Below are 21,191 nucleotides of genomic sequence, written 5' to 3' on the forward strand. Positions count from 1 at the left end.
CAAAAGGAAGGCCAAGCAGTTAGCCAGGTATACTGCTCAGTATCAGCAATTATAGGAAGCCTCTCAATTTGGAGGAGACGTTGTTACCTTTTCCCATGATTCTGCCGTCCATGCACCTTGTACCTGACTGTTCTTTCACAATTTTCTGACTGCACTCGCATTGTTTATGTCCTTTGTATGAGGCCTCCTTCTACTTCTGTTCATGTGGACATAAATAAACATTTAAAATGTGTGTGTGTGTATTTATGTTATTCTTGCATTATAAACCCCTCAGACATGCCCGACACTCAAGTGGACTGTCAGGCATATGACATCACTGGAGGCGCTGTCAATGGTAGATTAACATCCACCGGCACATTCATACAAACACACCACTAACAGCTGTCAATCACATTACACACTTAGGCAGAAGTATTGGGACAGTGAGTGCTTGTTTTTCCTCAGCTGATCAAATTGGTATCGCAAATCAAATGATGGTAAAAGTGAAAAGGCACAAATCAATTTGGTGTCAGAATTAAAGGACCATGTCAACATTATGGGAAATGCACTTACCGTCTTCTCCAGGGTCAGACAAGAAGATACCAATTTTCTCTCTGTGCATTCAGTAGAAAGCTAGTGGTCCATATCCTTCCATTAATTTGTGCTAAGCTAGGCTAGCTTGCGGATAGCTTTCTACTGAATGCACAGAGATAAAATTGGTATCTAATCTTCTTGTCTGACTCTGGAGAAGACGGTAAGTGCATTTCCCATAATGTTGGCGTGTTCCTTTGAGATGTATGATATCATTATGTGTTTTATTCCAGGAAGTAATAAATGAAGCTCAATGAAATTATGAAAATGGAAAATACTGTATATATAGTACATCATGGCCTTTGCATATGGCTTTCTAGGAACTCACTAAAGCAGATATTCTTTAATTCTCATATTTTCTGTGCCGTGTTTAAAGCTCAAAATCTCACTCCTTATCTTCCCGTTTCTTCCTCTCCTCGTACCTTCATCACTCCAGCTCACCTTCACCACCGCAGCCACTCCACAGGTTACCCGTCGGTAGTGTGATAGTAAAGGGTTACCCTTCTGTCGTGCGGCAGTGAAAGGGTTAACCTGCTGTTGTGTGGCAGTGAAAGGGTTAAGTTATGCTCAGGTTGGGTTCCTTTCCACCTTATTCCTGAGGTCCCATGGTGGGAATAGGGTGGAAAGGAACCCAAGGGGAGCATGAAGTAAGAACAAAATGGCCACCGTGTGAATATGGTCAATTGTGAGGATGAAAATAAAGAACACCAGAGTCACAGTGAGGGTGAAAACCTGTTTATTTTTGCATCTCATCATCAGACAGTCTATAAGGGCACTTCATCCGAGGGCTAAGGACGATAATGGACTTTACAACCTGAAAGGAAGGTCCAGTCTGAAACCAACTCCTTTGCTCCTGGACATTTAGTACTAGAGCTCACCATATAAATTAGTCAGTGTTCTCTACTACGGTAGAAATATACAGTCACTAACAAGTTGACCACAACTGGTAACCGGGGAAGGGGACAGATATGATAGAAAATATTTTGTTTCCTTCAACTTCTTAATAAAAGGTGATGCAATTTCTATTTTATTTACCATTAGCAGCATAAAGGCTGATTTATGTTAAAGCAATCTACACTTTTGACAACAGTCCCTTGACCGAAATGAAGTTGTCGCGTGACATTAAGCATTTATGGTGAAGGTTTCTGTCGTCTCCATGGCAACACCAGATAGCATGCTCCCAGCCTTTTCTCTCCCCTCCATGTAAAATAAATGTTAGCTACAGCCAAAACCAAAGTGAAACCACAAGTATAGGCCATCCAGGGCAAGGTTGGCATTTCCTCCAATCACACTGTGATTGACAGTGTCCGTGACATAACACATTTCTGGAGATGCACAACATGAAATAAAATCTTGAGGAACACTTTTTCCCTGTCGAAAATATGTAATTTCTATCAAGCATCAGTTGTCAAAAGTGTCAAGCGCCCAGCGCCCCAGCATAAATCAGCCTCAAGAATACATGATCATGAAGTAATTCACCTGCATTGTATCCTAAACAGAACAAGAGTGGGAGAATCAAAATAGCCTCTTATTCAAAGTAAGATGGTCAGTAACTCAAATCTAAATTGGAAAACCATGTAGCGTTTCTTCATAATATTTAAATACAACATATAACACACTATGATGTCACCACCAATACTGGCTTCTTTTGACTCAGTAAATCAATAGATTAAAAACACATCTATTTCTGCACAAGAGAAATGATAGTAGAGTTAGTGTTTCAGTCTAGTGAACACAATGGACAAAAGGAGTGCAGAGAAAACCCATGTGAATAAATGCAAAAAAAGAAATCCCTTCAAAACAATGGAAAACACTGTTCGTCCTTTTGGTTCAGCCTCCAAATATTTTTGGTCTGTTTCCCAGATACATTAAGGGAGATACAATTGGTCACAGTTAACCTTGATTCGGCTCCAAACTCGGTTTGGTTCCTCATCACAAAATGTCAAATGCAAAGCAGCGACAAAACAATGTTCAGAGAACGGACAGGGAATAAGACACTCATACAAGCAGTGGCACTTGAAACGGAGTTGGCTTGGTCTACATGATACCGGCCTATGTTAAATTGTCATCTTCAATATAGTATATTAAGTATATAATCTTAATTTGGCTATGGCACTTACTGTAAGCACTTCATTCAGTATAATCTATTCCATACCTTACTGTAATATAAGCACTTCATTCAGTATAATCTATTCCATACTTTGCTGTAATATAAGCATTTAATTCAGTATAATCTATTCCATACCTTACTGTACAATAATAGTTATATTAAGACAAGCGGATGTGCTTTTAGAACTGCAGCAGTTAGCGGTGTGTGTTTGTGTGTGAGACAGATTACAGAGAGTGTATTTGTGAGAAAGAGAAATCAGTGTGTGTGCGTTTAAGTTCCTGCAAGTTCCTCTTGGTGATGGAACAACTGTGTTGCAACTCATAGGTGTTTAACAAGGGGGACTTCTGTAATGGCGCTGTGTGTGTGTGTGTGTGTGTCGGAGGCAGGCAGGCAGGGTGGCAGGCAGGCTGACGGGGTTAGTGTGGTATCTGGGTTGGTTGTTCTGTGATGGGTCTGGTGTGCTGCGTCTGGATGTGTGAGATCTGGAGGACTGGCATCAGCAGCTGGAATGCATTCTGGATGTAGGTGGCACTGTTGGACCCCTGTGGAGCAATAATTACACCTTCATCATCATCATGACTTGATTACCTTATCAGTAATTATCATAGCAACCACCATCATCATCATCATAACATTTATCATTACCATCATCATTTGCATCATTGTTAGCAACCTCATTCTAAGTTTTTATCACCATCATCATCATCATCATCACCACAACCAGGATGGGAAATGACTACTGGCCACCAGCCAATTGCTGGTACATTTTGTGGCTGGTGGTAAGTCTGTTGGTAGTGAGGCTAAGACCCCAGAGAAGAAGGGGTGCCAAGTTAGCCTTTGTTCCAAATCTAACTTTGTCTTTCTTAACTAATGTCTCTTTATTGTTTTTTTTAATAATAAAAAAGCCTCTTCAATAGTTAAGGAAATAATCCTATATAATATATCTAATCTACTCCGCCAGGCAACCAATTTATGTTTAGGGATTATTTTCTATTCTAGAAATGAGTTTGGCCAGTAAAATATTGTGTCTGGTAGGCTTCAGAATCTACTATGGCCTGACTCCGCTAGATGTGACAGATGGGCCAATCAGAGTAAATGGTGTAATATATGCAAGGAAGCTGATTGGATATCTGAAATGGTTAGATTCTGTTGATATCCAGGGGAGACAAGAGATCAACGAGCTTTAGTCAACAGTTCTAACATTTTGGGTAATTTCACATCAATATACCTTCTGTTAAATAATGAAACGAGATGGAACATGGCAGAGGAAGAATTCTAAAGGCGACAATAAAACAATGATAATCGATCATAGATAACTGCAGCAGCCATAATCATCATCATTATCATAACGATCATCAACCTCAGCAGTCATAACCATCATCATCATAATCATCAACTACAGCAGTCATCATAATCATCAACTACAGCAGTCATAATCATCATCAACTACAGCAGCCATAATCATCATCAACTGCAGCAGTCATAATCATCATCAACTGCAGCAGCCATAATCATCATCAACTGCAGCAGTCATAATCATCATCAACTGCAGCAGCCATAATCATCATCAACTGCAGCAGCCATAATCATCATCAACTGCAGCAGCCATAATCATCATCATAATCATCATCAACTGCAGCAGTCATAATCATCATCATAATCATCATCAACTGCAGCAGCCATAATCATCATCAACTGCAGCAGCCATAATCATCATCAACTGCAGCAGTCATAATCATCATCATAATCATCATCAACTGCAGCAGTCATAATCATCATCAACTACAGCAGTCATAATCATCATCAACTGCAGCAGTCATAATCATCATCATAATCATCATCAACTGCAGCAGCCATAATCATCATCAACTACAGCAGTCATAATCATCATCATAATCATCATCAACTGCAGCAGTCATAATCATCAACTACAGCAGTCATAATCATCATCTACTGCAGCAGCCATAATCATCATCATCAACTGCAGCAGCCATAATCATCATCATAATCATCATCTACTGCAGCAGTCATAATAATCATCAACTGCAGCAGTCATAATCATCATCATAATCATCATCAACTGCAGCAGTCATAATCATCATCATAATCATCATCAACTGCAGCAGTCATAATCATCATCATAATCAACTGCAGCAGTAATAATCATCATCATAATCATCATCAACTGCAGCAGTCATAATCATCATCATAATCATCATCAACTGCAGCAGTCATAATCATCATCAACTGCAGCAGTCATAATCATCAACTGCAGCAGCCATAATCATCATCATAATAATCATCATCAACTGCAGCAGCCATAATCATCATCATAATCATCATCAACTGCAGCAGTCATAATCATCATCATTTTGAGACTGCAATCGAATCGTAACACTGTCAACCTTATCTTATGTTAGGAAACAGTCTGAATCAATCTTTTACCTCTAGCTGCACGCTGAATACTAATGGATTCAGATCCTCGGCTTTACTCTGGGCCTAAAAGACACAGAGACACAGGAGTAGTGGTGAGAAAACCAAGTACCAATAACGGCCTAATAACGGCCTCTGTGCTGAGAAACAACAGCAACAACCATACACACACACACACACGCTTACCCCGATAATAAGCAGTATGTCAGAGAATCTCTTGGCCAAACAGCCCATCTCCTTACACATGGCACAGGTCAACCTGTAAGACAAATGCATCTTTTAATAAATCTCTGAGTATGAAAAAATACTCTGGGCATGGTATGAAAATATACTCTGGGCATGGTATGAAAATATACTATGGGCAGGGTATGAAAATATACTCTGGTCATGGTATGAAAAGATACTATGGGCATTGTATGAAAGGACACTGAGCATGGTATGAAAAAGCACTCTCAGCATGGTATGATCATCATCACTACCAGACGTGCTAGTTCCAGCATGTCAGAAATGGCCGCCTCACTGGGATTTTTACCCACCACAACATTGTCTAGGAGGGTTTACCATGAATGGTGCAACAAATAAATAATAATAAATAAACAACAATCAGTGTGTGGATCAAAACTGTGCTATGCATCTGCGGGACCTGCTTTGTCATGTATGCGCTTTAGCAGCAGACCAACACCAAGCATTCAAGGGGTACATAATACACAAATAGTAGGCCAAATCTCTCTCTCACATACACACACACACTGCATAGTACCTGGTGAGGATGTGTGCCTGGTCCCTGGCTGGTTTCTCCAGCTCCTGGCCATGAAGAATCAGCTCTGCCACCTTGTGGAGCTGCTCGATACTGCGGGCTGTAACCTCTGCCAAGCTACCTACTGATGACAGGTAGATCGCCTGGAGAGGAAGAAACAAAAACACACGCGCGCGCGCGCACACACACACACACACACACACACACACACACACACACACACACACACTAGTATAAAACAAGCACCTGTTTACCGTTTCCATGTCTGTCTTCAGTGGGTAGTCATACATCAGCATGGCTGCACAGGCCAGATAGAAAGATAGATAGATAAACAAACAAGCAATGATAGATACACATTCAGTAAAACAGTTAGGCTCCAACAGTCAAACTTACCTCCACAGATCTGGGGTCGCTCTCTTTCTCTCCCTCTGCTCTCTCCTCCATCTCCTCTCCTTTCTTCTTCTCCTCGCCCTCCTCTTCTCCAGGCATGGTGTCTTCTTCTGACTGTCTCTCCGTGCCCCTGCTGACTGTCTCCGTAGAGACAGGTTGCTCCACCTCCCTCACCCAGTCATATGCCCTCATACGAGCCTGAAAATGCATAACCACCCCCCATCAGTACGGCACAATGAGAGATCAAGAAACAAAAGCTGAAGAATTTAAATGAGGATATAAAAGGTATTGTATGCTAATCTAAAGTTATGACGTTTCAGTTTAATTAAATTACATGCTCTAGGATCTCCTAGATGAGAACAGTAATACCCTTGTAACAGTGTGCGTTAGGCAGCAGGGTGTTTCAGGGTTTCTCTGTCCTTTGTCATTTGACCATGTCATTCTGTGTTGTAAGTAATTTAGTCAACTTAGAATAACAATGATATGTGTGAGAGATTCTGAAAATGGATGACTCCCCATTCAGAGATAGGGGTCAGGTCTTGTTAGTCTCCATTATCAGGATAGTGGCAGAATGAACCAACTTATCTTTAGACAGACTTTGGCAAGGGGATATGAGAAACTACTTTTTCTAAGAGAGAAATTATGTGATGATGAGTGTGTGTGTGTGTGTGTAAGGGCTCACCTTGTTCAGTTTATCTGGTGTGGCTGCAACATGAAGCTCAAAGAGCAGCTCAGTGAGAACATTAACAAACTCCTCTCCATCAGCGGCTGAGACAGACAGACAGACAGACATAAACAGGTGGTGTTAGCATGAGACCAGAGGACAAAGTCATAAATGTCTGTCTAACTATCAGGCCTGAATGATTACAGGAAACATGCAGATTTTACATGACTACTTTGCATTTAATTGCTTTCAATTTAACTTCGCTATCAGCTCTATCTTTAATCTTTCAAAATGTTCAGTTGCTATCGCTATCAGCTCTATCTTTAATCTTTCAAAATGTTCAGTTGCTATTGCATGCACTCATCTGTGTTTCACTACACACATGAGTGCATGCTTACCAACTGTTAGTCTGCAACACTACTATCACCGACATCTAAGAAGGGAGATCCCCCCTTGAATGGCCCTTCTAAGGTTTCTCTCCTCCACACTGCCTGTGGAACATTTTTCCCTATTGTTAGGTTTTAGTGAGTTTTTCCTTACCTTCGCGTGGGGTATGTCTGGGAGTGCTTGCATTCTTTCATTTATTTGCATTTATTTTAAATTTGTTGGACCTTATGGTGTTCTTGTTCTGTTCTTGACTTATTGTTATGTTTCTTCTTGGCTTGTTTAAAGAAGACGTGTACGGCCCATGGGGACATTAACGTGTGTTGTCGGGCCTTACAAATAAATTTGATTTGATTTAACTTCATTTAATTGTTTTGTTACGATTCTTCTGAAGATTCAAGTGAGGAGAACAAGCTGCCCATCAACACTGGTCCAGGATCAGGCCGATTTAAAATGTTTACACACATTGATGAAGACAAGACATCAGTAACTGATTCTAGTCCAGTAACTGATTATAGTCCAGTAACATAATCTAGTCCAATAACGGATTCTAGTCCAGTAACTAATTCTAGTCCAGTAACTGATTCTAGTCCAGTAACTGATTCTAGTCCAGTAACTGATTCTAGTCCAGTAACTGATTCTAGTCCAGTAACTGATTCTAGTCCAATAACTGATTCTAGTCCAATAACTGATTCTAGTCCAGTAACTGATTCTAGTCCAGTAACTGAGTCTGGTCCAGTAACTAACCATACTCTAGTAACTGATTCTAGTTCAGTAACTGAGTCTGGTCCAGTAACTAATCATACTCTAGTAACTGATTCTAGTTCAGTAACTGAGTCTAGTCCAGTAACTGATTCTAGTCCAGTAACTGAGTCTGGTCCAGTAACTAACCATACTCTAGTAACCGATTCTAGTTCAGTAACTGAGTCTGGTCCAGTAACAAACATACTCTAGTAACTGATTCTAGTTCAGTAACTGAGTCTGGTCCAGTAACTAATCATACTCTAGTAACTGATTCTAGTTCAGTAACTGAGTCTAGTCCAGTAACTGATTCTAGTCCAGTAACTGAGTCTGGTCCAGTAACTAATCATACTCTAGTAACTGATTCTAGTTCAGTAACTGATTCTAGTCCAATAACGGAGTCTGGTCCAGTAACTGATTCTGGTCCAGTAACTAACCATACAGTAACTGATTCTAGTCCAATAACGGAGTCTGGTCCAGTAACTGATTCTGGTCCAGTAACTAACCATACTCTAGTAACTGATTCTAGTCCAGGACAGCACACACACACACACCCACTCAATCACTACCATACTGCCCTCTGGGCAGGGACGCGGGAAGTCCGCAGGAAGTGGGGGTGCTGAGATATAGATCGTTTTTGATTAAACATTTTTTTTATATATATATATTTTTTTTATAAAATATATATATTACCGTATATAATTATACTTGTAGTTGTATTGTCTGCGAGACATCGCCACCACGCAACACGTCAAAATGCTCGCTATCTGCAAACAGCTCCACTGTCTGTGTGTATACTCTGCTTTGGTCAAATCACATTCAGCGTGGGTGGGGCCTGAGAGTGCTGGGGCTGACGTTCTGCAGATGGATACTATTGAGTCAGAGGCTAGAGCGATAGTTCAACAGGGTCTGAAACGTGTTATGAGGGGGTGCTGAGATAAGTGATATAATAATAACGTCATAGGTTTACCACTCTGGTAAACCAACACTCTCGTTCACTAGAGGAGACCACGGCCCAACTCCACACTCTCATGCTCAGCTCTGCGGAGCGTGCGAGACAAACAATGTAACCGTTTTGATGCACACATCACAGCCCAGCTTACCCCACCTGTTGCGCCCTCCCTCTGCAATTCGTTCCCCGCATACATGATCACCAACATGCAAAAGGTCTTCGACCACCCTCCCGGGGGCTCGGATAGTTCTGCTGGCTTGTTCACGCCAGGGAAACCGCAGATATATTCCTTTACTGCAAATTCAGCGTCCCAAAACTATTCCAGGCTGCGTCTATTTTTTTACCAACGGATTTCCAGTTAAGCGTTGACGCTCCCAGGCCGCGTCTATTCGAATCCCAACCGGTTCATGCATCGGCTACACGCTGTTAATAACACTGCCTTATCGAGACAGCGCCCCTATGAGGATCTGGCAATGAATTCCAAGAGTAGGGTAAATCTGCAGTGCCGCTCCGCTCTGTGACATTGAGTAGCCTCGGTTACAATGGAATAAAAGCCAAAACAACCTTGCAGTTGCAGTTACACTCCCGCCAGCAGGGGGTGCTGCAGCCCCCGCCGCACCCCTACTTGCCGCGTCCCTGCCTCTGGGCACAGATACAGAACACTGGGGTACAGACGGGCCCACTTTGGTAAAAGCCTGATCCCTGCAGGAATAGCCTTGAACAGAAGGCCTTGATGAACATGAGTGTGCTGCTGTCTGTTATTGTATGTTGTTGCTGTGTGCTGTTGGATGTACTGTTTTGATATGATGTTGTATGTACTGTTGCATTGTATGTAATGTATGGTATTGTCAGTGTACAGTGCTGTGAGAAGGTATTTCCCCTTTGGGGACAAAAAATAAAAATAGATCCTCGGCCAGTGTTCAGACACAACAAGCTTTTCCCTTCAACAGGCTTAGTCTGGGTCACTCACGCATGGGGGAGGAACATAGTATTTGGGAACTTGGATCACCCTTAGTCTCTCCCTCCTTCCCCTCCTCGTTCTGTTCTTCCTCTCCTTCCTCCACCTCGTCTTCCAGACCTATGAAGATTTCCTTGATGGCAATCAGCTCTTTCTTCACATCATCCTGCTCCTCCTCTTCCAGGGAGGAGAGGAAGACTTGCACCTGAGAGAAGGTGTGTGTGTGTGTGAGAGAGAGAGAGAGAGAGAGAGAGAGAGAGAGAGAGAGAGAAAACATAAAAGAGAGAGATGAAAAAGAGAGGGAGAGATAGAAAGAGAGATGAAATAAAGAGAGAGGATAGAGTTTATCAACAGTATCTTAGTGCTAAAATCATCTTTATACAATGGCATGCAAATTTCTTGATTCCGATTGGCTGAAACAGTGAAGTTGCCGGTTGTTATTTAGTATAACACACTCCACGTGACCCCAGAACCCGCCCACAACCGAATTACTTTTTTTTCCTGAATTAATCTGCCGTTCGTCTTTTCAGAATGAAACCAAGATGGGCGGCTAGGTGGTGTAGTAGGCAAGGCGCTCGCCATCAACGCTGGAGACGCTGGGTTCGAATCCAGCTCTCGGCATTGCTATCAGCTTGGCTGGTCGTTCATACTAACACAATTGGCAGTGTTAGGGGTGGGAAAGCTGATGGGTGGGTCCTGGGCGTTGTGGACAGCGACCCCTACAGTTCGGTCGGGGCGCCTGCACAGCGAGGGTAGGATCTGGCGGGAGGTAGTGTGACCTTCCACACGTTACACTCTCCAGGTGAGAATCTGCGCTGCCAGGCTGGCTGCCGGCTGGCTGCACATGCGTCGGAGGAAAGCATGCGACAGTCTCCGGCCTCCCGGACCAACAGTAGGGGGGAGTGCGCAACAACCAGGAAGGGGGTTGGGAATTGGCATAACGACTAACAGTGGGATGGGAGAAAAATCGGAAAAAAGGAGGGGGGAAGAAGATAATAATAATAAATAAAAGAAATTAAACCAAGATGGCGGACAATAATCTTTATGAATGGATGTATTGATTGAGTCATAACGACTCATTCAAAAAAGATACTCACCTGGAATATGTTAGTTGTTTACACAATGTTGGATTATGTAATTGGTTTGTCATGACCCATTATAAAACAAAATATAAATCGCGGGTGGGGTTCAGAGTGCTCTCTGTGTCGGTGTCCGTTGCACAAAAGCTGGCTGGCAGTCTCATTGAATAATATAAGTGTGGAATCGTATACAACAGGAGAAGCCGGAGAAGGAAAAAAAGACATGCTGACATTGACGAAAACGTACTTATCATTGTACATTTTGATCTATGTACATGTATGATGTTACCCCAAATATGTAAAGCTGCGGGCACCGACACGATTTACACCAATCATTGTTTAAGAAGCACAGTGAAGTTACCGGTTGTTATTTGATTGATTGAAAATTGTATTAACAGATTGCAGAATGGGTACAATACAGTACAGCTCAATACACACAATTGTTAAGGGGATGCAGACCAGAGAAAGACTTTCGTCTTGTTTACATCAGGGTCCCCCATTTTCAATGCATCATAACATATATGACATACAGATAGACAGTACTGCTACATCTATACATTTATGACATACCAGATTTACAAATACAGTACCGTTTGTGATACAAGAAGAGTCTAAAAAAGAGAGTATATACATTTGACGAAGAAACTGTACATTGGAGGTTGGTAGGTAGGAGATTGTTAGGTGGGGTGGAATTTCGTATAACATGTGTCATGCATGTCTGTAAACTTGTGCATAAACGGAGTGTCATTTTATATGAAGTTTGTAGTTAGATGGCATGCTTTTTGGCACCCTCCCTCTGCAAAAGGACACTGTCGCACGAAGCGATTTCACTGGATGTCCCGGACACAATGGAAGTATGGATATATTCGTAACGAATAATTTAAAAAAAGATACAGTTAACTGGTGTTAGTTGTTTACACAATGTTGGATTATGTAATTGGTTCGTCATCATGACCCAGTCAAAACTATAATACATTGCAGGATTTATATGAAGTTTGTTGTTAGATGGCATGCTTTAGACACAGAGGCATTTCTTTTCTTTTTTTTACCTACTTTTTCTGCAGATGGTTTTGTGAATTAATCTCCATTATTCAATTACTGTGTGTTTATTCTATAGCAATAAGGTTGGGTGAATTCGGCCATTGTATGAAAGACATTACACCACTTGTAGTTGTGTGTTATAGGAATTAGATCATGCCTAGGGGGGTCTAACGACCCTCCGCTGTGCGTCGGGCCTAACAACCACCCCTAGGCATGATCTAATTCCTATAACACACTTCTGCGCGTGATGTAATGCTTAATTGTTCTATTGAAAGACAATGAACAATGATGATCTTGAAGCTGCTACGAGAGCTGATTTTCACATCATCATATCACTGGCAATATACAGTGGATAGAGAACGTAGAAGGATTAAAAAAAAGACTAAAGAGCAAGTGAACAAGTCAACATTTCCAATGGCGTTTTCCATGCCTGTCTGTTTGAACAGTGCCTTACCTTCGCCTCACTCTCATTGGACAAAATCTCCAGAGCCTCGAGGTGCGATAGGCCCTGGTAGTCGTCAAACAGGATACCATAGTGAGCTGTAGGCTGACTGATTGGCTGGCTGCTGAGACGAGACCGCTCCTTCTCCTTGGCTTCCTTCAGCATCTGACCAATCACAATGCAGATACACAGCATTACCTTTTTATCACAATGCTGGTCAATAACCATAGCTAGATGGTAAGATAAGGAATATGTTATCTTATCTTAGATGTGTGTTTATGAGGGCAAATACCTGGTTGAAAAATATCAAATGTCAACATCTATATGCGGGTTATGATGCTGTTGGTGTACATTAAAGCTCTAGTCTATTTTCCTTTTTTAAATACTTATAATTGTGGGGTTTATTGTTCACATACATTCTTGAAGAGTTTAATTTGTAGAAGGAAAATAACCTTTTAGAATGTTTGTGACCCATTCCAACTCAAAATTAAACTACCCTTTTTATAACTATAAAATACAACAAATAACTAATGTATTTACCCGTTAGTGTTAAGTCATGTGTCAAGAACTCAATCAATCAACTCGTCAGTTGCCAATCAACTGAGCCCCTCTTAATTCCCTACCCTCGGGCGGGTGTGCGTGCGTGTGTGTGTGTACCTGGCTCAGTGATGCAGTCTTCTCCATCAGAATCTTGGTCTTTCTGAAGCCTGGGTCGCCCTCAGCCAGAACAGTCATGGTCTTCTTCCCTATGAACTCCAACGCATCCAGACCCCCACTGATCACTGACTTACCCTGAGAGAGAGAGAGGGAGAGTGAAAGGGAGAGGGAGAGAGACATATAAATAGAGTGAAAGGGAGAGAGAGACCTATACATAGTGAATGAGAGAGAGAGCAGAGACAGAGACACAGAAAGAGAGAGACAGACAGAAGGAGAGAGACAGACAGAAAGAGAGACAGACAGAGAGAGACAAAAACAGACAGAAATAGAGAGACAGACAAGAGAGAGCAAGCGGACGGACGGACAGACAGCACATAAATACAGTATACATCCACAACATATCTACATGCATAACCATAGTTACCATACAGGATGACCATCCATACAGGATACATCCACATGTACTGTATACACACATACAGTACCTACAGTATATACTGTACATAAATCCATAAAAGATACAAAAAGGAAAACCAGCAGTACATATACACATGACAGTTAATGGTTGTGTTGAGTGAGAAGGAACAAAACTCCTGCCTCAACCTAAAAGGTTGTCATTATGTTGACTTTATTTAAAGAATGTATGTCGTCGTCATCATCAATGTGTACCATAAGTAAGCCAACTATGACTTATGAGTGACACTACACCTCAGTGTGTGTGTGTGTATGTATGCATGTATGTACTGTTGTACAGTGTTCTGTACTGCGTGTGTATGTATGTGTGTATGTATGCGTGTGTGTGTGTATGTACGTACAGTGTTCTGTACTGCGTGTGTATGTATGCATGTGTATGTACAGTGTTCTGTACTGTATGTATGTATGTATGTATGTATGTATGTATGTATACGTACAATGTTCTGGACTGCGTGTATGCATGTATGTATGTATGTATGTATGTATGTATGTGTGTGTACGTATAGTGTTCTGGACTGCGTGTATGTATGTATGTGTGTGTGTATGTATACGTACAGTGTTCTGGACTGCGTGTATGCATGTATGTATGTATGTATGTATGTATGTATGTATGTATGTATGTATGCATGTATGCATGTATGTACAGTGTTCTGTACTGCATATGTGTATGTATGTATATATGTATGTATGTATGTATGTATGTGTGTGTGTGTGTACAGAGTACATTTCGCAGAGTAACTTTTACTCAAACTGTGTACATTTGACTCAAAGTAAAATTGTACTCAAACTGAGTAAAATGTACTCAGTTTGAGTCAAATTTACTCTGCAAAATTTACTGTGTACGTACAGTGTTCTGTACTACGTGTGTGTATGTATGTATGTATGCGTGTGTGTGTGTACGTACAGTGTTCTGGACTGCGTGTGTGTGTATGTATGTATGCGTGTGTGTGTGTGTACGTACAGTGTTCTGGACTGCATGTGTGTATGTATGTATGCGTGTGTGTGTGTGTGTGTGTACGTACAGTGTTCTGGACTGCGTGTGTGTATGTATGTATGCGCGTGTGTGTGTGTACGTACAGTGTTCTGGACTGCGTGTGTATGTATGCATGTGTATGTACAGTGTTCTGTACTGTATGTATGTATGTATGTATGTATGTATGTATGTATACGTACAATGTTCTGGAATGCGTGTATGCATGTATGTATGTATGTATGTATGTATGTATGTGTGTGTACGTATAGTGTTCTGGACTGCGTGTATGTATGTATGTGTGTGTGTATGTATACGTACAGTGTTCTGGACTGCGTGTATGCATGTATGTGTGTGTGTATGTATGTATGTATGTATGTATGTAGTATGTATGTATGTATGTATGTATGTATGTATGCATGTATGCATGTATGTACAGTGTTCTGTACTGCATATGTGTATGTATGTATATATGTATGTATGTATGTATGTATGTATGTGTGTGTGTGTACAGAGTACATGTCGCAGAGTAACTTTTACTCAAACTGTGTACATTTGACTCAAAGTAAAATTGTACTCAAACTGAGTAAAATGTACTCAGTTTGAGTCAAATTTACTCTGCAAAATTTACTGTGTACGTACAGTGTTCTGTACTACGTGTGTGTATGTATGTATGTATGCGTGTGTGTGTACGTACAGTGTTCTGGACTGCGTGTGTGTGTATGTATGTATGCGTGTGTGTGTGTGTACGTACAGTGTTCTGGACTGCATGTGTGTATGTATGTATGCGTGTGTGTGTGTGTGTGTACGTACAGTGTTCTGGACTGCGTGTGTGTATGTATGTATGCGCGTGTGTGTGTGTACGTACAGTGTTCTGGACTGCGTGTGTGATGGTGGAGAAGACTCCTCTGCTGGGAGCTGTGGTACTCAGTGTAGTGTGAGCAGCAGGGTCAGATGGCCCCGCCTCTCCTCCTCCTTCCTTCCTCTCCTGCTCTCCCTCCTCCTCTAGCGCCTCCTCTCCGACTGAGGACTTGTGGAGGCGCAGAGCCTCCCCTGCTTTCTCCTTGACGGAGCTCAGGCTTTGACCTACACACACACACACACAGATAAATGTTTGAGCCAGCTCCATGAAGATGAGATGTTGGAGGGAGATGTAGAGGATGTGAGATATAATAATAATGTCACACCAAATAAATGTACTTTATACAGAAATAAATACACACATGAGCTAGTGCATACAATGTATATCGTGCCAATAATCAGATTAAAGTCATACCAAAGATGCACCCAGCCTGACACAGGAAATATTATATGTACAATAACAAGGGGAGGAGATAAGGAAACAGAACACAGGGTGAAAGGGAAGAAGGGGACTAGGAAAGGAGACATACCCACTGTAGAGGTGGCGCTGGTCAGCAGAGACTTCCCCCACGAACCCCAGCCTCCCCAACCTTTGTCCTTCACCTGGAAAGAACCACACACACACAATCTGTGAAAAACTACTAGTGGTGAAACAATACTGTACTTGTCTGGATGCTAACTTGCATCAGAGACCTTTCACAGTGACTAAGCAAGTGCCTCTCACTTCCTGCAATGCATCATGGGCTACACAAGGCGAGGCATGGGTGGGCTTACACCCCCCCCCCCCACACACACACACACTTGAGACTAGAGAAGGCACAGGTCCCATTCACCCTAACCTCGTTCCCAGTTTTATCTCCTCCGTGAGATAAAGCCTGGTAAAGCACTACTGCCGAAAGTGTGTATGGGGTAGCATTTCCGGTGTATGTACTTCCCCTGGAAGCTGCCTCCGAACGGACCAAACTTTTCCCGAATCCTGTCGGCAAACAAGCTAGAACGTCCCGGTCATGTAGTAAATTCTTCAGGCTTAAACGAGGAAATATTGTGCACTTCACACGTTTCTATAATTGTTTTGTCGAAACCGGAAAACATGTAGCCTGTACTTCCTGTACTTCCGTTTACACACTTTAGGAGGCATATCTTGTCCAGCCTACATTCACCCCAATGAGCGATGTAGAGGTCTTGAATTTAGAATTTGACCAAAAAGTTGCACATTTTCTCTACCATAGAAATCTAGGTAAATATTGGACAATCTCATACAAGTTAGCTTGAGAGCCGTGCAGCGATCCCACAGTGTTAACAATAGTGCCAGGCTGCAAGCTGTGTCCCGCCCACACAGGGAACAGGATCTGTTGCATTTTCTCCCCACTGGCACAGCTTGAAATGCATCATCTTTCCTCATATTCAGTATCTTCACCTGCATCTGCACACAGGCTCCAGACAGTCACTGCTCAAATCCTGTCCGAGGTCAGAGATGAAGCAACAAAGCATTCTTCTAGACCGGTGCTGTGGACCAGGGTCTAGTGGGATTGGTTGGCACGGTTGGAATGTCAAGTTTCCCTTTAGTGTTCTCATAATGCATTTAAAAATACCATGTCCTCTCAACCTCCTTTAAACTGACATATCCCCAACCATGCCCTCTTTTCATGATCCTCCAATCACAACTGTTGCTTTGCTCAGACAACAGTTGTGATTTGAGGATCAAGGAAGGGGGAAGGGGGGAAGGTTTTGGATAGGTCCGTTTCACCCTGTATTTAGGAACACAAGTGTTTTACACGACAAACACCAGACAACATTACCTCCACTTCCTCCTCTGCAGTCACCGCATCCGGCTCCAGGCTCACCGATTGGTCACATTCAATTGAATGACCTTCATCAACATGCTCTGGTTGGTCAGTTGGCCCGTCAGAACAGTTACCCGCAACAACATCCTCTCCAGCCTGCTCACCGGTTGACCCAGGGCCTTCAGAACCCTCAGGGACCAATGGGGGATGGAGAGGTGGGGGGTCGGGTAGGGTTTCCGGGGCGGGATTCAGTTGGGTGTCGGGGGGCTGGGGGTGTGGAGGAGAGGTGTCTGTGGTGGGGTCCGTCTCTGTGGGGCTGGCCTGAGACATTGTGATCCGCAGAAGGAAAGGATACACAGAAGAACTCCCCTAGGAATTCATACAGATGAACTTTATCAATAATACCAGGGATTTAGGTCGTTGTCAGCAGCAATACACAACCCAGTCTTAATTCCCTACCCTCTGCGTGGGTGTGGGTGTGTGTGTGTGTGTGTGTGTGTGTGTGTGTGTACCTGGCTCAATGATGCAGTCTTCTCCATCAGAATACACAATACACACAACAAATATAGAATAGAGAGAGTAGAACACTCAAACAGCAACACCCATACAGCTATGTATAAGAACAATCAAGATAAGCATAAAAAGAGCGATGAGAATAGAAGAAAAACATTTTTAATTGTCTATATTGGCAGGGTGATGAGCAGAATTGTCACAACTTTAAAGACACATTACGTTCAAATGTCATAGCCTACTACCGGTAAATACATTTTGAAAATAAGGTGCTCCTCCCAGTTATCATACATTGTTAGAAAACAATTTTGTTGAAACACAATAGGAAGCTACCATTGTGTGGTTTAGTATTGCCACCTAGTGATCATATGTTACAAACACATCCAATAAATTATTGTTTTCCTTTAAGTCCGAGACGCCACTCCGTCATCGTTGCCCATATAGTTAGACCAAGTTATATTCTACACTCATGATGGGAAGCGATAAACAAATGTTACTATAATTTGCCGTGATATCGTGACTATCACTTTTGCATTATGTAAAGCAAAACCAAAAGATCAAAAGACATTGGTGTCGACCTTTTCTTCACTTGTCATCATGCTTAAATAACATTATCTCTTGGGTGGACTAACAAGTGAACAAATAACCAATGTCAAGCAAGAGGACTGAAAAACACCCCATCATCTCAGTGTGGCTATATTCTCTCTATATTCTTCAGTGGCTATATTCTGACACGACAATAAATGCACAATACTTTTATGGACTACTGTAATGAAGATAATGGTTTACTATTAATGTAGTCATGGCAAATTAAACACATGAAAGGTTGTTTTGTTTGTGAGAAAGTGACAGTGCAGCTCACCCGTGTAGTGACAGTTCCACAGCGCTCGTCTTCCGCCCCGCCACGTCGGCAGGCCGTCCGCACTCCGCATGCAGTTGGGTGCTGACGTCACGACGAACACACCAACATTTTGAGACCAGCGCAGCGTCAAGCCGAGCGTGCTATGGACTTCCTGGCACAGATAGAAATAAAAGCTCCCAAGTCAAACTCCATTAGTGATGTCTTGGAAAAGACTTCATTGCATTTTGATGTTGAGGTCGAAAAGTACCTTGCGGTGGAAACAATCTAATCTACGAATTCCAATCTGGCTTCAGAACATCCCACTCCACTGACACATGCCTTCTCTATTTGAACGACCACATCAAACAAGAGGTGGACGCGGGCAAATACTGCGGCATGGTCATGCACCTCCAAAAGGCTTTCGACACTGTCAATCACTCCAGGTTTTGATAGCATACTAGGACCTTTACTGTTCCTAATTTATGTAAATGACATGTCATGCGCTTGTGACTGCACCAACTTGTTCCTGTTCGCGGACGACTCTGCCCTGCTGGTCGGAGCTCAACCAATCAGAGAGGGGTCTGCAGAACTAGAGCTACTATTTGTATAGACGCGTCTCGGACAGGGACAAGTTGCAGGTTGAAAAATCCCTCAACTCTGAACTAGGCAAAATCTGCACCTGGCTCGCTGATAAAAAACTATCATTACACCTGCGGAATCCATTCTCTTTGGATCAAATAGCAAACTCAGCAAGGCCACAGTTACAGTGGGTGACAATATTGTCACAAGGAAAGATGAAATTACCTACCTGGGTTCCATCCTAGAGGCAAATCTTTTCTGTGACAAAATGGCAACCAATGTAATAAAAAAAAGTCAACCAACGAACAAGATTTTTTGTACAGGATCTCCTCTCTGGTAAATAACCTGATAAGCTGTAAGCCGTATTTCGCCTAAAGGTACATGCCTAAGTAAATGGAAGATTGCTCCACTTCTGCAAGGTCAATTTGCATGTTCTTGGTATCTAGGAACATCTAGGGACCTGGGGGTATGTATTTCCAGTAGGGATGTCCGATATTATCGGCCGACCAATATTATCGGCCGATATCGGCAGTAAAATGTGATATCGGAAAATATCGGTATCGGTTTAAAAAAAGAAAAAAACAATAACAATATTTGTTATATATATATCCAGTGAAATTATTAGTTACCTGAAATAATTCAGTTTTTGGGGGGGGGGGGGGGGGGAGGGGGGGAAACCCTGCATATATCGGTATCGGTTGATATCGGTATCGGAAATTAAGAGTTGGACAATATCGGAATATCGGTATCGGTAAAAAAGCCAATATCGAGCATCCCTAATTTCCAGTGTCAGAAATATTGTGTCTGTTACTAGGCTTGAGTAAATTGTAATGAAGAAAAGGAGAATATAAATTATGATTTATGATTTTTGCATCTTTGATCAAAAATGTATACGGGTAGGAGAAACTGCTCACTGAGCTCATTCACCAACTTATGAAGATCATGTGTACAAAAAATCTAAGCAAATCAACTGCGGGAAGATGATTAAACAGAAGGATTTGTAGATACAGTAATGAATGATAATCGATTTTAGTTATAAATTCATATTTGACCTTGAACTTGACCTTGACCTTATTATGGTCAAATCATACATCTATGGATAGGGAAAATGCTCCTCTTTCCAATGGCAGGGTTGAATCTGGATTTAGTCATTTCCTTGCGGTTTTTACGATAATTAGCATTTTCCGATAAATTTGTATTTCCGATAAATCGTATAAAACATCGGTAAAAATGAAAATATACACTTTGACTACTGTTTTTGATAGGGTTATGGTCTTTACTCTTGGCTACAATTTTTTTTTTTAAACATTGAGCTCTTAACATCCAAGGGCCCACATGTGTACGATTCTTTGCCGACCTCTAGTGGCTCGGGTGTGCATTTCTTTTAATACAATATATAGATAGAATTAAAGCCCTATTTGTTGCCTGTCGATTGCCCTTTCAGGTGACAAAAAGTTCTCAAGTTACATGCCGATATGTGAGGCGTGCCCCAAAGTACACAAAAGTACACATTACCACCCCCGACTCCCGGGGCTCTAGCTCCGTCAATCATTTGGCGATCTCGAAAATCTTTGCACAGGGTTGTAGCCAATGAGTGTGGCTTTCCAATGATACCCCATGATATGATAATTGGGGATCTAATACGGTCTCTATTGATCGATTTATGATAAAGAAACTTAACAGCTTAACAGGATAAGAATACCTAACTGGAGCACTCATTCAAGGGTTCTACGACTATGCTTGCACCTCATGGTACCAAAGGCCCTAAATACAAGGCTACAAACATCACAAAACAAACTGGTCAGACTACTGCTTGGCCTTACTCCTAAAACCCACCTCACCTCTGCCCACTTTGACAATCTAGGACTAGGATGGCTTAGAGTAGACGACAGAGTACAGCAACTTGCAATGGGCCTGGTCTACAAGATTGATTGATTGATTGAAAACTTTATTAACAGATTGCAGAATGGGTACAGTACAGTATGCTCAATACA

The 21,191-nt window shown here is 42.0% G+C and overlaps 1 protein-coding gene across 2 annotated transcripts; it reads right to left on the reverse strand.

Annotated features, from left to right (window-relative positions):
• Positions 1 to 1,289: 1,289 nt before the first annotated feature.
• fam114a1 (family with sequence similarity 114 member A1) lies at positions 1,290 to 18,750 on the reverse strand. Of its 2 annotated transcripts, none has more exons than XM_084318991.1 (13): positions 18,640 to 18,750; positions 17,283 to 17,636; positions 16,014 to 16,086; positions 15,491 to 15,708; positions 13,179 to 13,313; positions 12,534 to 12,686; positions 10,011 to 10,164; positions 6,943 to 7,028; positions 6,264 to 6,458; positions 5,874 to 6,013; positions 5,300 to 5,372; positions 5,126 to 5,179; positions 1,290 to 3,222 (listed from the first exon to the last, which is right to left on the reverse strand). In XM_084318991.1, exons 2-13 carry the CDS (start codon positions 17,595 to 17,597, stop codon positions 3,097 to 3,099), a joined length of 1,722 nt encoding a protein of 573 aa, XP_084175117.1. In that variant the 5' UTR covers positions 17,598 to 17,636; positions 18,640 to 18,750; the 3' UTR covers positions 1,290 to 3,096. The 2 variants fall into 2 exon arrangements, with proteins under 2 accessions (XP_084175117.1, XP_084175116.1); XM_084318990.1 differs by having other exon boundaries at positions 9,972 to 10,164.
• Between the last annotated feature and the right edge of the window lie 2,441 nt (positions 18,751 to 21,191).

This window comes from Notolepis coatsorum (assembly GCF_963971535.1).
Source record: "Notolepis coatsorum genome assembly, chromosome: 7".
Lineage (NCBI taxonomy): Eukaryota > Metazoa > Chordata > Actinopteri > Aulopiformes > Paralepididae > Notolepis > Notolepis coatsorum.